At 49.7% G+C, this 12,263-nt stretch overlaps 1 protein-coding gene across 1 annotated transcript in view; it reads right to left on the reverse strand.

The window, feature by feature from the left end:
- LOC146782762 (vomeronasal type-2 receptor 26-like) overlaps positions 1-12,263 on the reverse strand; it is a 106,173-nt gene that overhangs the window by 15,439 nt on the left and 78,471 nt on the right. Inside the window, exon 3 of the mRNA XM_085637236.1 lies at positions 2,570-2,794. Within this exon, the coding sequence (XP_085493362.1) occupies positions 2,570-2,794 (225 nt within the window). The remainder of the gene's footprint in view (positions 1-2,569; positions 2,795-12,263) is intronic.

The following is a 12,263-nucleotide window of genomic DNA, read 5'->3' on the forward strand; positions in this document are numbered from 1 at the left end:
TGAGGGAACTTTGCTTTGGCAGACACTGAGAGCTACAAGGTTTTGGTGCAGTTTGTGGTCATGAAGCGCCCAAAAACATCAATGCACTTCTACTGTGCCGAAGCCAAGGGTCCAGAACCTGAAGCTCAAAACGAGTGTGTCAGGGGCTTACTCCAGCTGGATTTGGGTGCTGGTTTAGGTGGTTGGAAGCCTGTTATGTCACTTTGGTTCTGAAAAGGAGGCCAGAATTCAGGTGCAGGTCGAAATCCCTCTGACTCAGGCAGAAGGGCAGCAGGGCAGCAATCCAGCATGGAAGGAGTCCTGCAAGGCAGTAGTCCAGCAAGGCAGTAGTCCAGCAGCGTGGCAGTCCTTAAAGCAGTGCAACAGCCCTTCCTCATGCCACGGTCTCCACAGGTCCAGAAGTATACTGAAAGGTGGGTTTGTGAGGTCCAATATTTATACCAGGTACCTCCCTTGAAGTGTGAGAAGCTACTAGAGGTTTCCCTTCAAAGTGCACAGGTTTCCTTCCTCCCCTGTCCTGGCTTTGGACTAAGTAAAGGGGGTATGCAGCCATTTTGTAGAGGTAGGACACAGTTTAATCAAGTGTATATAGGGATGTGCACAGCTCTACCCTCCCATCCTTCCAGTGATGGCCCATCCAGGGACACCTAAGCCCTGCAAGTGCTAGTTGGCTGGCCTCCTGATCTGAAGTCTAAGGGACATGAAATACTTCCAACCGCCCTGCGTTTGCATCTAGACTCTGCCATCTGTGAGTCTACCCTGCCAAGGGGTGCCACCCCTTTCCTGGGCCCTTTGAAGGGGGCTATGGTATTTTCTGCAACAGAATCAATGCATCACTGCCACTGCACTGATCAGAACCAGGGCATTCGCCTCTGCTGCGTGAATTGACACCAACGCATTGCCACTACTGTATGGATCGACACTGACACATCGCCTATTGACCCACCACTGTGCAACGCTCTTCCCAGGGACAGGCCCTCGCATCCACGTCGAAGGCAGTCTAATACACAATGATGAACCTCCAAATCACAGCACTTTGCTCATTGGGGCCAATATACCGCTACTGCTGCGTGGATCGGGACCAGTGCATTGCCACCTCTGCATGGACTGGCACCAACACATTGCCTGGTCTGCACCTCCCATCCTCGCCATTGATAGGACCCTCGACACTGACACATCCAGGACTAAGGTACTTTTGCTGAGCGGGCCAAGCCTAGTCCTTGTGGCCGGTCCACGTTCCATCGTGGTCGGCCTGAACTTTTGCCTTTGTCACAGTCCAGCACAACCAGATATCCCTTGTTGGCACTTTGTGCTTTTTGGTGCTATTTTCACTTAAAACTTTAAAAATCAATATCTCTGATTCTACATATTGGAATTTAGTTGTGTTGGTTTTAAATAATTTAGTAAAATGTAATCAATTTTTCCAAATTGGTTTGGGAATTTTCTTGTGTTGTTCACTTTGTTGCTGTTTGTGTGCTGCATGAATACTTTACATATGGCCTCTAAGTTAAGCCTGACTGCTTTTTGTGCCAAGCTACCCAGGGTTAAGCACAAGTTAATTTATGTTCTTTTTGTGGTTCAACCTGCAAGAGACTGTGGCTGTTGCTTGATCAGGGCTCATCACAAAAACCTATACTTCCGATGTATTTTTCACTTGTGGATACCGTGCTGCTTGATATTTTTCTCACAATATTAACCCCTTCAGTGCCCATGACGAGATGGTCTCGTCATGGGCCGCGGTTGCACTGTGCCCATGACGAGACCATCTCGTCATGAACTCCGCCCGCTAATAGAAAGCCCGGCACAGGGCGGGGAAAGGGCGGGGCACGCAAGAGGTTAAGGTAACACGATATGCTGGAAGCAATAGTCTGGTGGAATACATAACATGATAGTAAAGATTGTTCACTAGCCAGAAGAAGAAGAGTTTATCATTAAAGAAATATTATCAACATGTAAAAATAGTAAAGTAATTGCAACCATCAGCAAATGCTACACCTTTAATTCTTAACACTTTTTCCCCATAAATTAGGTTTAGAATTGTTCCACAAAGTGTTAGCCACCAGTGTTTCAACATCATTTTTAGGTTCTAAATTTTGCTTTTGGTTAAGGCCACAAAGACGTGTTCTTAAGTAGCCTATATGCTGCTTCCAGGGACAGTACATTACATCTAGAACCATAGCCAAGATCCTTAATGCTACCTGTAACTCCACATGATACCTTCAATATAAGGTCTCTACCTGCACCTCAAATCATGTTCTGCACTCTCACAATATCTGCACAGTTCTGTTGATATTGCAAGATTTCTTGAAGGCTCTGAAACGTTATTGTTCACTACAGTTGATTTGCACTTTTTCTTTTGTCTTGTGCACAATTCTTGTCTCAAGTCTAGTAGTGGTTTAGTTTGTGATGATGTTATAATGAATATTTCAGCATCATTGCTAAACTTGTAAGTACCACTGTAGCCTCAATAATGTTTCTTGGTCCCTTCAAATGCTTGTCCTTTTACACAGTTTGTACTGAGTGAGAGACTCACAACTGATGCTCCTTGCTGAAAGTTGGAATGTCATACCTGGGTGCTACCTGCAGACCAATGAATAGAACTGACATTGACATACAGAATCTTCCCTTGAGGTGCACTGGAGTCGTAGCTTCCCACCTTTAGATGCCTGATGGTACCATCTGGATCCTGCTGCCAGTTTACAATGTCGTACCGTGCTGGGGGGTTGCCAGAACTATCAAAGAATGTTTCAGCACCTTCTCTTCGCAAGCGCACATTCTTGATGTAGTGAAGGATCTGAAGGCAGGAACATGTTATAATCAGGTTAGTATTTTCCCTGGACTATTGTGGTTTATCCTGTCTTTCAGGCAAACACCTTTTCATTATGATCACTATGATTTTGTGTCTTTTGGAGAAGATCAGAGTTTGAAACTTTGACATTTTCTCTTACAGTTGTTGGAACTATTATGATATTCATATTTTAGAGATATTATTTAGGTTCATGCAATGTGTTTGAATGAGATTTAAAATGTATCTTGCTTGCATGTAGGTTTTTTTCTGAAAAGCTGAGACAGGATTCACAAATTACATTTTGTAGTACATAAAATAGTACAACAGTATTACTATAGTACTAATTTCTACAAAATACAATTCACAAACCTACAAGTAGAAATCTCAACCTTCACCTCTCCTTTATTTTCTATGGGGAGGTCTTTGCATATATAAGTTTCCTACTAAGGGGTCGACTCCTATCCGGGTCGGACAGCCCTCCGAGAGCTGTCTGTAGCCTCACCTTGCGACCGACTCGTCCCGGGAGCCAATCCGTCCAGGCGATGAAGTACGACGCGCATAACTGACACAATTCAGACCGACACGTAGGCTGCGATTCCAACAGCATTTCCCGTACCAGCTGTACCTCGGAGCGCCAATTCGAGTCGCCCAGAAGCAGTTCCCACAGCAGTTTCCAGCCAGACAAGTACGATGCGCAAATCCTACGCGCCACACGGGTCGCCACTAGCAGCACGTCACAGCATCAGGGAGAGCTGCATATCAGGTCCGATTCACACCACAACATGATCCACAGCTACGAGACGGACCAATTCTCAATGTGTACGAGACGGAGCAACGAGCAGCAAGTACGAGACGAACCAACGATGAATCCCATCGCGCAGGTCATCCCAGTACTGTACTTCTATGACCGGATCAGGAACAGACACGCACAATGCAGACGGTCAGCCAGACACCCCCACAAATTAACGTCACGAACACGCAAAATACTACACACACATAGGGGGTGACATCCTTTCCACCAGCAACAGCAAAACCAAAGGGGTAGCATGGTCCTCACTACCAGCAGTCACCACACCACTACCAACCACAATCATAGGGGGCTGTATGCCATGCACCACTACCCTCCCCTCTCATAGGGGGCTGGATGCCCTGTATCACTACCCACAACTCATACAGGGCTGTATGTACTGCACCACTACCCTCCCCACTCATAGGTTAGCTAGATGTCCTGCACCACTACCCTCGCTACTCATAGTGGGCTGGATGCCCCGCACCACTACCCATAACTGATACAGGGCTGTATGCCCTGCACCACTACCCTGAGACCGAGACTGAGAACCTCCTGAGGCGGAAAGCCGGGAGCTGTGATCTCGTAATTCTTCCACTTTTTAAAACTGAGATACTGTGTTTTTAAAAACCCTTGCACTGACCCCTGGCACCTACCTAAATTGTCGCCGAAAAGCAGATTGAACGCTGTTCCGGCCAAAACGCTCGCTTCTGCCGCCATTTCCTGCTCGAGGGAGCCACGAGACACGCCCACCTCGGTTGGCCAGGCCCCACCTCACAGGTACAAATAGTGCGCGCTGAATACTAGCGCCGCATTGTAAGACTGAGAACCTCCTGAGGCGGAAAGCAGGGAGCTGTGATTTCGTAATTCTTCCACTTTTTAAAACTGAGATACTGTGTTTTTAAAAAACCCTTGCACTGACCCCTGGCACCTACCTAAATTGTCGCCGAGCAGCAGATTGAACGCTGTTCTGGCCAAAACACTCGCTTATGCCGTCATTTCCTGCTCGAGGGAGCCACGAGACACGCCCACCTCGGTTGGCCACCCCCCCTCCAACGCCCAGAGCATCTACCATAAATCATGAGTCTTGGCTGGAAGCGCAGCGGACGAGCGCAGCGGGTGCGCCGATGGCGCGCCGAAGGCGCGCTTAAAGCAAGCTCGTCTGCGCTCGTCCGCGACAAGGACGCGACTAGCGCGGACCACTCTGCTTAGATCCCCACGAGGCCCCCGCTTTATACTCGTGAGACCTTGCTCAATCTGAGAGAGTATGCGCACGAAGGTCAGCTTACTTTTACTGACACCGCCTCTCCACTGCATGACTTCGCCAGTAGGGGTCTGCTCCTGGGAGGTCTTCTTAACGTCAGATCACTGCCAAAGCACGCTAATGAAATTCAACTACTTATTGACACCCATCACTTAGACGTTCTCTTTCTAACCGAGACGTGGACCCACGCCGACTGTGACATTGAACTAGACTGGGCCTGTCCTCAGGACTTTAAAATCTTGCACCTTCCTAGACCCAAAGGCCGCGGTGGTGGAGTAGGTATTATGTACAGAGCCTCTTGGCTCGTCAACATCATAGACTTGGATCCGGTCGCTGGGACCGAGCTCCTCGGCCTCTCCATAAACTGTCACACTGGAGCCACTTTTACGGCAATTATCTGTTACCGCCCTCCTGGGACCTTTACCTCCCAACAACAACAATCGCTACTCACCACCTTCACAAACATGGCAACCTCCCACAACAAATTAATCATCTTAGGTGACTTCAACCTCTGGCCGAACGGTAGTCTGGATACTGGACTGCATAATCTTTTGCTCTCTTGCGAAAGCGTGGGACTCCATCAACTGGTTAAGGAACCCACTCATAAAGCAGGTCATCGACTCGACCTCATCTTCTCTACCCCTCAGTTAGTACACCTGAACGACATCCTGCCTATGGGCTGGACTCATCATGCCCTTCTCAAATTTCATATTACCTGTATAGGGGCCAGAATGCTGGCACACAGCATCTCCTCAGAATTTATGTACAGAGACTGGAAAGCTCTGGAAAAACTGAGTTCCACCGGTGCCGTGTTTTGCGTGGAAGATAGCTTTTCCCCCGCTAATCCGGTTGAGGACAATTACAAGGCCTTTTGTACGAGGATATCCTCAACTACCGACTCCCTGGTTCCCTTAAAAAGATGTAAACCTAAGGGCAGAGCATCAGCCTCCTGGTTTAACGACTCTTTGAAAGTCCTCAAATTAGCCTGTAAACAGGCTGAGAGGAAATGGAGGCAAGGCTACTCCGACACAAATAAATCACTTTGGAAAAATAAACTCCTGGAATACAAATCGGCAATTGTTAAAAGTAAATCTACCTACTTCTGCTCCACTATAGTTAATGCCGCTAATAGCTCCAAAACCATCTTCCAGATTCTTAACAACCTCGTCCACCCTGACTGTGCCAAAAAACCAATCCCTCCTACACAAACACTCTGCGATAATCTCGCACTGTTTTTCAAGGATAAAATTGAGACCATTATCCACAACCTGAATACCTCCCCCTCACTGGATAGTCTCAACGGCCCCGGGGCCGCCACTACTGACCTTGATCCGGTGAGCCCAGGGCACCCACCTAGGGAATGTTTGCGGGTATTTCCCCCTATCTTGGAAGCGGATTTCGATAGACTGGCACACGGGATCACTTCGGGTTCCCCCCTCGACCCTTTGCCCCCAAAAACCTGGAAAAGCTTTTGGAACAGAACTCTTCTGCACCCTCTGCAGGATTTGTAACCAATCCCTGCGTTGCGGATTTGTCCCGTCTCCTTGGAAGCAAGCACTTATCACCCCGTTGTTGAAGAAACCCTCACTGAATCCTGAGTGTTTATCAAACTATCGGCCTATCTCTCTCCTACCTTTCCCGGCGAAAGTTGCCGAGCGCTGGGTGAGCTCTTGTCTCTCGAAACATCTGGAGCAGAATCACATTCTGGACGACATCCAATTTGGTTTTCGTCCAGCCCATGGCACCGAAACAGCTGTCCTCACGGCCATGGATGAACTTCGTATGCGTGCAGACAGGGGCCAAGCAGTAGCTTTGATCTTACTGGACCTGTCTGCCGCATTCGATACGGTCAATCACGTGATCCTGCTACAGAGACTAAGGGAGGCAGGGGTTGATGGCACCGCCCTGCTTTGGTTCCAGTCCTACCTGCGAGATAGGAAGCAGGCTGTATCCCTCCCCCCTTTCCAATCCGCCTTCTCCCCAGTGCCCCATGGGGTGCCTCAAGGCTCGTCCATCAGCCCCATCCTTTTTAACGTTTACCTTAAACCTTTAGTCACATTAATTAAATCCCATAGGCTAAAAGCTATTAACTACGCAGATGACACCCAGCTCATCCTCTCCTGGGAGGGGGAAGAATCGATCCCTCTAGAATCGTTTCACGACTGCCTGAGAGACACAGCTGGTTGGCTGCATAAAAACTCCCTGCAATTCAACTCCTCCAAAACCGAGGTCCTGTTTTGCGCTGGAAGCCGGATTCCTCGCCTGTTCCCTACCGAATTTTGGCCCCCGGAAGCCCGGAAAAACCACAGCCGGTCACCACTGTCCGCAACCTAGGTATCATGATGGACAACAAGCTTAGCATGGAAACGCAGGTCACGAAAACAGTGTCCCCCTGCTCGGCCTTACTGCGTTCTTTACGCAAGATCATGCCACTTCTTCCCGCACAGGCCCGAGCGTTAATAGTCAGGTGTACCATTCTTAGTCGCCTTGACTATTGCAACGCATTGCTGCTCGAGTCCCCAGCTGTACTGTTAGACCGACTCCAAAGAGTCCAGACGGCCGCCGCCAAACTAGCCCTTGGCTGGACCAGGAGATCCTCGGCCACAGCAGCTTTAGCCGAGCTGCACTGGCTCCCTCTGAAGCAGCGAGTAGCTTTCAAAACACTCTGTCTTGTTTTTAAAGCACTACACGGAGTCAGGCCTAGATCCCTGCAAACCATGTTCACCTGCTATACCCCTACCAGAACTCTCCGCTCAGCCTCAGCCTGCCTTGTCACTGTACCAAGATTCAACAAAGTCAGGACAGGGGGAAGATCCTTCAGAGTGGCAGCCGCAAAACTTTGGAATAGTTTGCCTGTCGACATCCGCCAAACATCGCAACTCCTTCCATTCAGAAAGCGGATTAAAACCTGGCTTTTCCCTTAACTACTTCTCTGGCAAACCGTTCTCAGTTTCCCATCACTTTCCACCTTAGGAGCAACTTTCCCAGCGCCAGGATACCTGCTAGGTGACAGATGCGCTATACAAATGTTTTAAATAAATAAATAAATAATACCCTCCCCACTCTTGGGGGCTGGTTGCCCTGCACCACTACCCACAGCTCACACAGGGCTCTATGTCCTGCACCACTACCCTCCCCACTCATAGGGGGCTGGATGTCCTGCACCACTACCCTCCACACTCATAGCGGGCTGGATGTCCTGTATCACTACCCTCCCCACTCATAGGGGGCTGGATACCCTGCACCACTACCCTCCCCACTCATAGGGGGCTGGATGTCCTTCACCACTACCCTCCCCACTCATACAGGGCTGGATGCCCTGCACCACTACCCACAACTCATACAGGGCTGTATGCCCTGCACCACTACCCTCCCCACTCATAGGTTGACCAAGCAAACCATCCCCCTATCATCTTGGCAAGATCATATGTTTGTGTGTGCAAAATGGACACAACACAGATCCCGACAGTGAACAGACAATGTGGCTCACATCACATGTCTGCCCAAAAGGTTGTTGTGGGGTTACAAAAACACGATTTCTAGGGTCATTGTGGTTATGGGGTCTAAACCCCACATCACTACAGTCAGCAAAAGGTGAGTGTGGAGTCCAAAAAACCAGCATTGTTGGATCATTGTGGTAAAGGGGTTTAAAACCCCCATCACTACAGTGACCAAAAGGTGAGTGTGGACATAACAATAGCAGCATCACCAGACCAGCATTTGTGACTACTGGACCCGACACCACAACCAATGTAGTGGCAATGTGGTGGTTGTGTCACTTACAAACATAAATATGAGAGGCAATGAATGCTATGTATCACAAGAACTTCCTCTGCCATGTGCAGACAAGCATTGGCCATGACCCCTGACAATGTCAACAGTGTACAATTAGACTATGTGAAAAAGTGAGCAACATGATGCATACACACATATCTCTACAAACAGACACACAAACTGCGGAATCCTGTGGAGACTGTCGATGTTAGGTGACAAAGTCACATACCATGGCAGCAATGGGACATACAAAACATGATCAATGTGCAGGATGATGACCTACAAGATGCATGGACATTAGGGACACAAACAACATCCCCCCATTGGAACGCTAAAGCCACACCAATGCAGAGGCGCAGATGCACAAACACAGACAGGCAGCCACACACTGCATATCATACACAACATGTGTGTGTGTCACAGTGTCCCCAGGCTAGTGCACAATGCATGACAGTGGGCTGAACTACAATGAGACACATGTGTTCACATGTGTTCACAGTGCCATAGAAAAGTAAATCTTTGACTGGGCACACCTTTGGGGGGCAAGCAGGCATTGTCAGGTAAGCGGGATCACAAAGGATTCATGTGACACAAGGTGGGTGGAACAGCAACCAACACAGCCAGAGACAGACTCACCACAGCACTACCCTCTAGTACCCTAATTTGTGTTGACATTAGCCTGTACGCCAATCCCACTGTTATGATAAAGCTTGGTTTTCCCCATACTGCGTAGCACAGTCAGATGTGTGTCCTGGGTCATGTGTCCAGGACACAAACTCACATCACACCTCCATATACACAAATCACTGGCCATGGCCTGCAAACAATGGGCAACAAGTAGTTTTGGGCCTAGACATGAAACAACTCCCATTTGGCCACCATCAACACCACATACCTTGATCTGCAACAATGTGCATCAGCTATGCACACAGGGACTGGTGATATTGCTCATGCACACATGACAATCCCAGGGGTGGTGGGGGGACCCAAGGTACCCACAAATCCTCGCACATGGGCTGACAATAACACTTGTGAAGGTCTGCCACACTGCACAGCATGCGGCACATCTGCATTACGTGAAAACTACACAATTCGTTCGGAACCCTGCCACACACCTACACCAATGTTGAACCAAAGGAGAGCCACAACGCACAAATGTCGACACCTTCCAACATAGCCGCAATGACCCTGATGATAGGGAGTAGTCACACACACATACAATTGAGCCTGTCACTGACAGATGCCACATAGGGAAAACAACATGATGTTGGTAACACATAATTGCCAATGGTAATCCAGAATGTGTCCCACGTGCGTGGGACAACATCCCTGGAATTTACTACTGAAACAGCCAGGGATGACAGCCTAATTACCAGTAGTTTGTCATGCACCTACATCCCAGAAAAGGCAGGGCAAAGAAGTTAGATGAACACAGGCCAAGTCAGCAAGTCCACAAAACAGGTACATCTGTCTGGAACACAGGCTGCATCTAAAAACTTGAAGTGAACACACACAGACATGCTCACACAACACACACCATGTGCCCAGGCAATGTCCTGGAATGACACATTGCCATGAGGGGACTGCACTCCTGGGGAAGGTCAGCTGTGCCAAACTTTGTCTCTGCAGGCTTCTGTCATGCCAGCACAACACTTGCCCAGTGATCCAACTATTACAACTCAAGAAAAGCTGTGGTCACAGAAGCTTGTGTACGGGAGTCTTCCCTCAGTCATCTGCACATATGCAATACACATGTAGATTAAGTTGGACTGATGACACAGATGACTTGTGTAACATGGATGCACTAACATGCCTGTCCAGTGGAAATTGTCCAAATCAGGGAATCTTTCCATGTGCCCAAATGTAAGCACAACCTATGTGCAACAGTGTATGCAAAAGATGCGAAGTAGCAACCCCAAAGAGAAAATCCTGCCCACAATATGTAGCCAGCATCACACCCTGAAATTGCAGCTGAGGATGTCATGGATACATATCTGAAAAGTACACAGATTTCATGGACCACATGGAATACATACCATCAAAAAATCATTCTGTTATACCTTTGTAACACCTGTACTGCAGCAAGTCCATGAAACTCATCATCAACATCATGTACATTTGATGCAACAACACTGGATAGCAACAATTGACTTTATTGGGGACATAACTCTTTGAAACCGTTCGGACCACAATGTCAAAAGGCCAATGGCCAGTCCATTTCTGGAGTCCTCACAGGGTGAGATGTTACAAGTCGTCAACCATTGCTTGCCTGCACTGCTACGGGCAGGGGTTACCTCCCCTTGGAGAGGCGTACACAGGGGCAAGCCAGGCAGCACAGTAACAGGATCAGGGGACATCAGAATGGGGCTGGGGAGGGCTGGTGGGTGCAGGAGTGTCACTGACAACTGCAGTGAAGGTGTCTGATACAGTGGGCGCCGTCACCACGGCAGGGCCCAAGTCCAATGGGGTGTGTGCTGACACCAATGCAGGGCCCAAGTCAGAAAGGGTTGTTACCGCCAGCACTAGAGTGGGCAGGTCAGATGGTTGGGACGGGGTCTCCACTGCAGTGCAAAACTCCAAGGGAGTGTCATGGGGTTCTGGTGAGGTAGGCAGGACAGAGGGGGGGACACGGTCCCCACATCAGTGGCAGGAACAGGCTGAGCATGTGAGGTGGGGGTGGTAGTGTATCTGGTAGGAGGGGATGGCCTAAGCATTTTGGGTATACAGTATCGGTGTGTGGGGGAACCAGGGGCAGGGTGTGGTGGGGGGACTTGTGGAGTGGTGGCCTGGGGCCTGCAGGGCAGAAACTGTGAGTTTGAGTGGCGGGATTGGGGGGGTCTTGCTCTTCCTGCTCCGGGGGTCTTGCGGATGGGGGCATCAGTGCCTGGGTGCATGGGGGAGGGTGTCTGTGTGGCAGGGGAACTCCCTCCTGTGCGTGGTGACTTCCTCTTCCCCTTGTGCATCTGAGCAGATGGATCGATGGGGAAGAGGCCAAGGTCACAGAGGAAGAGCTGCTTGGAAGGGGGGGTTGCAGGTGAGGCAGGGGAAGTGCTTTTGGAGGGAGAGGCATCTGAGGTCTCTGGTGTGCTCGCGGATGTCTGTTTGTGCGTCTGTGACCCATCCCCTGTGTGTGTGCTATCAGTCCCTGGGATGTGCGTGCCTGTGGATTTTGATGTTGACTTGCGTGATTGTGTGCTGCCTAGGTCTGTTGTGGTGCGTGTTGATGCTGGTGTGTGTTTGTGCTTTGGGCAGGTAGGGTAGTGGGGACTGTGGGTGTTGCAGAGGTAGGAGGGGGTTGAGGGACTGTTGGAGGAGGGACACTGCTGCCGTCTGTGTGGAGGCCATGGACAGAATGGTCCGATGTAGGGCAGACATGTTGGATGAGATGCCCTCCATGAAGGACACCAGTTGAGTCAACAGAGTGGTAAGGGAATGGAGGACACTCAGCATCGCTGTCTGCCCTACATGGAGCTGCTTCAGTAAGTCCACAGACTCCACACTCAGGGCAGCAGAGGAGGCAGAGGCAGGGGGTGTGGTGCCTGGACCAAAGGAGACACGTTCCCTTACACGGGGGCCTCCACGGACATCTGGGATGGCAGCAGATGGGAGGGTGAAGATGGTGGTGGTGGCAGGGACAGACTCGGTAGGTG

The sequence above is a fragment of the Triturus cristatus genome, chromosome 12 (assembly GCF_964204655.1).
Source record: "Triturus cristatus chromosome 12, aTriCri1.1, whole genome shotgun sequence".
Classification (NCBI taxonomy): domain Eukaryota; kingdom Metazoa; phylum Chordata; class Amphibia; order Caudata; family Salamandridae; genus Triturus; species Triturus cristatus.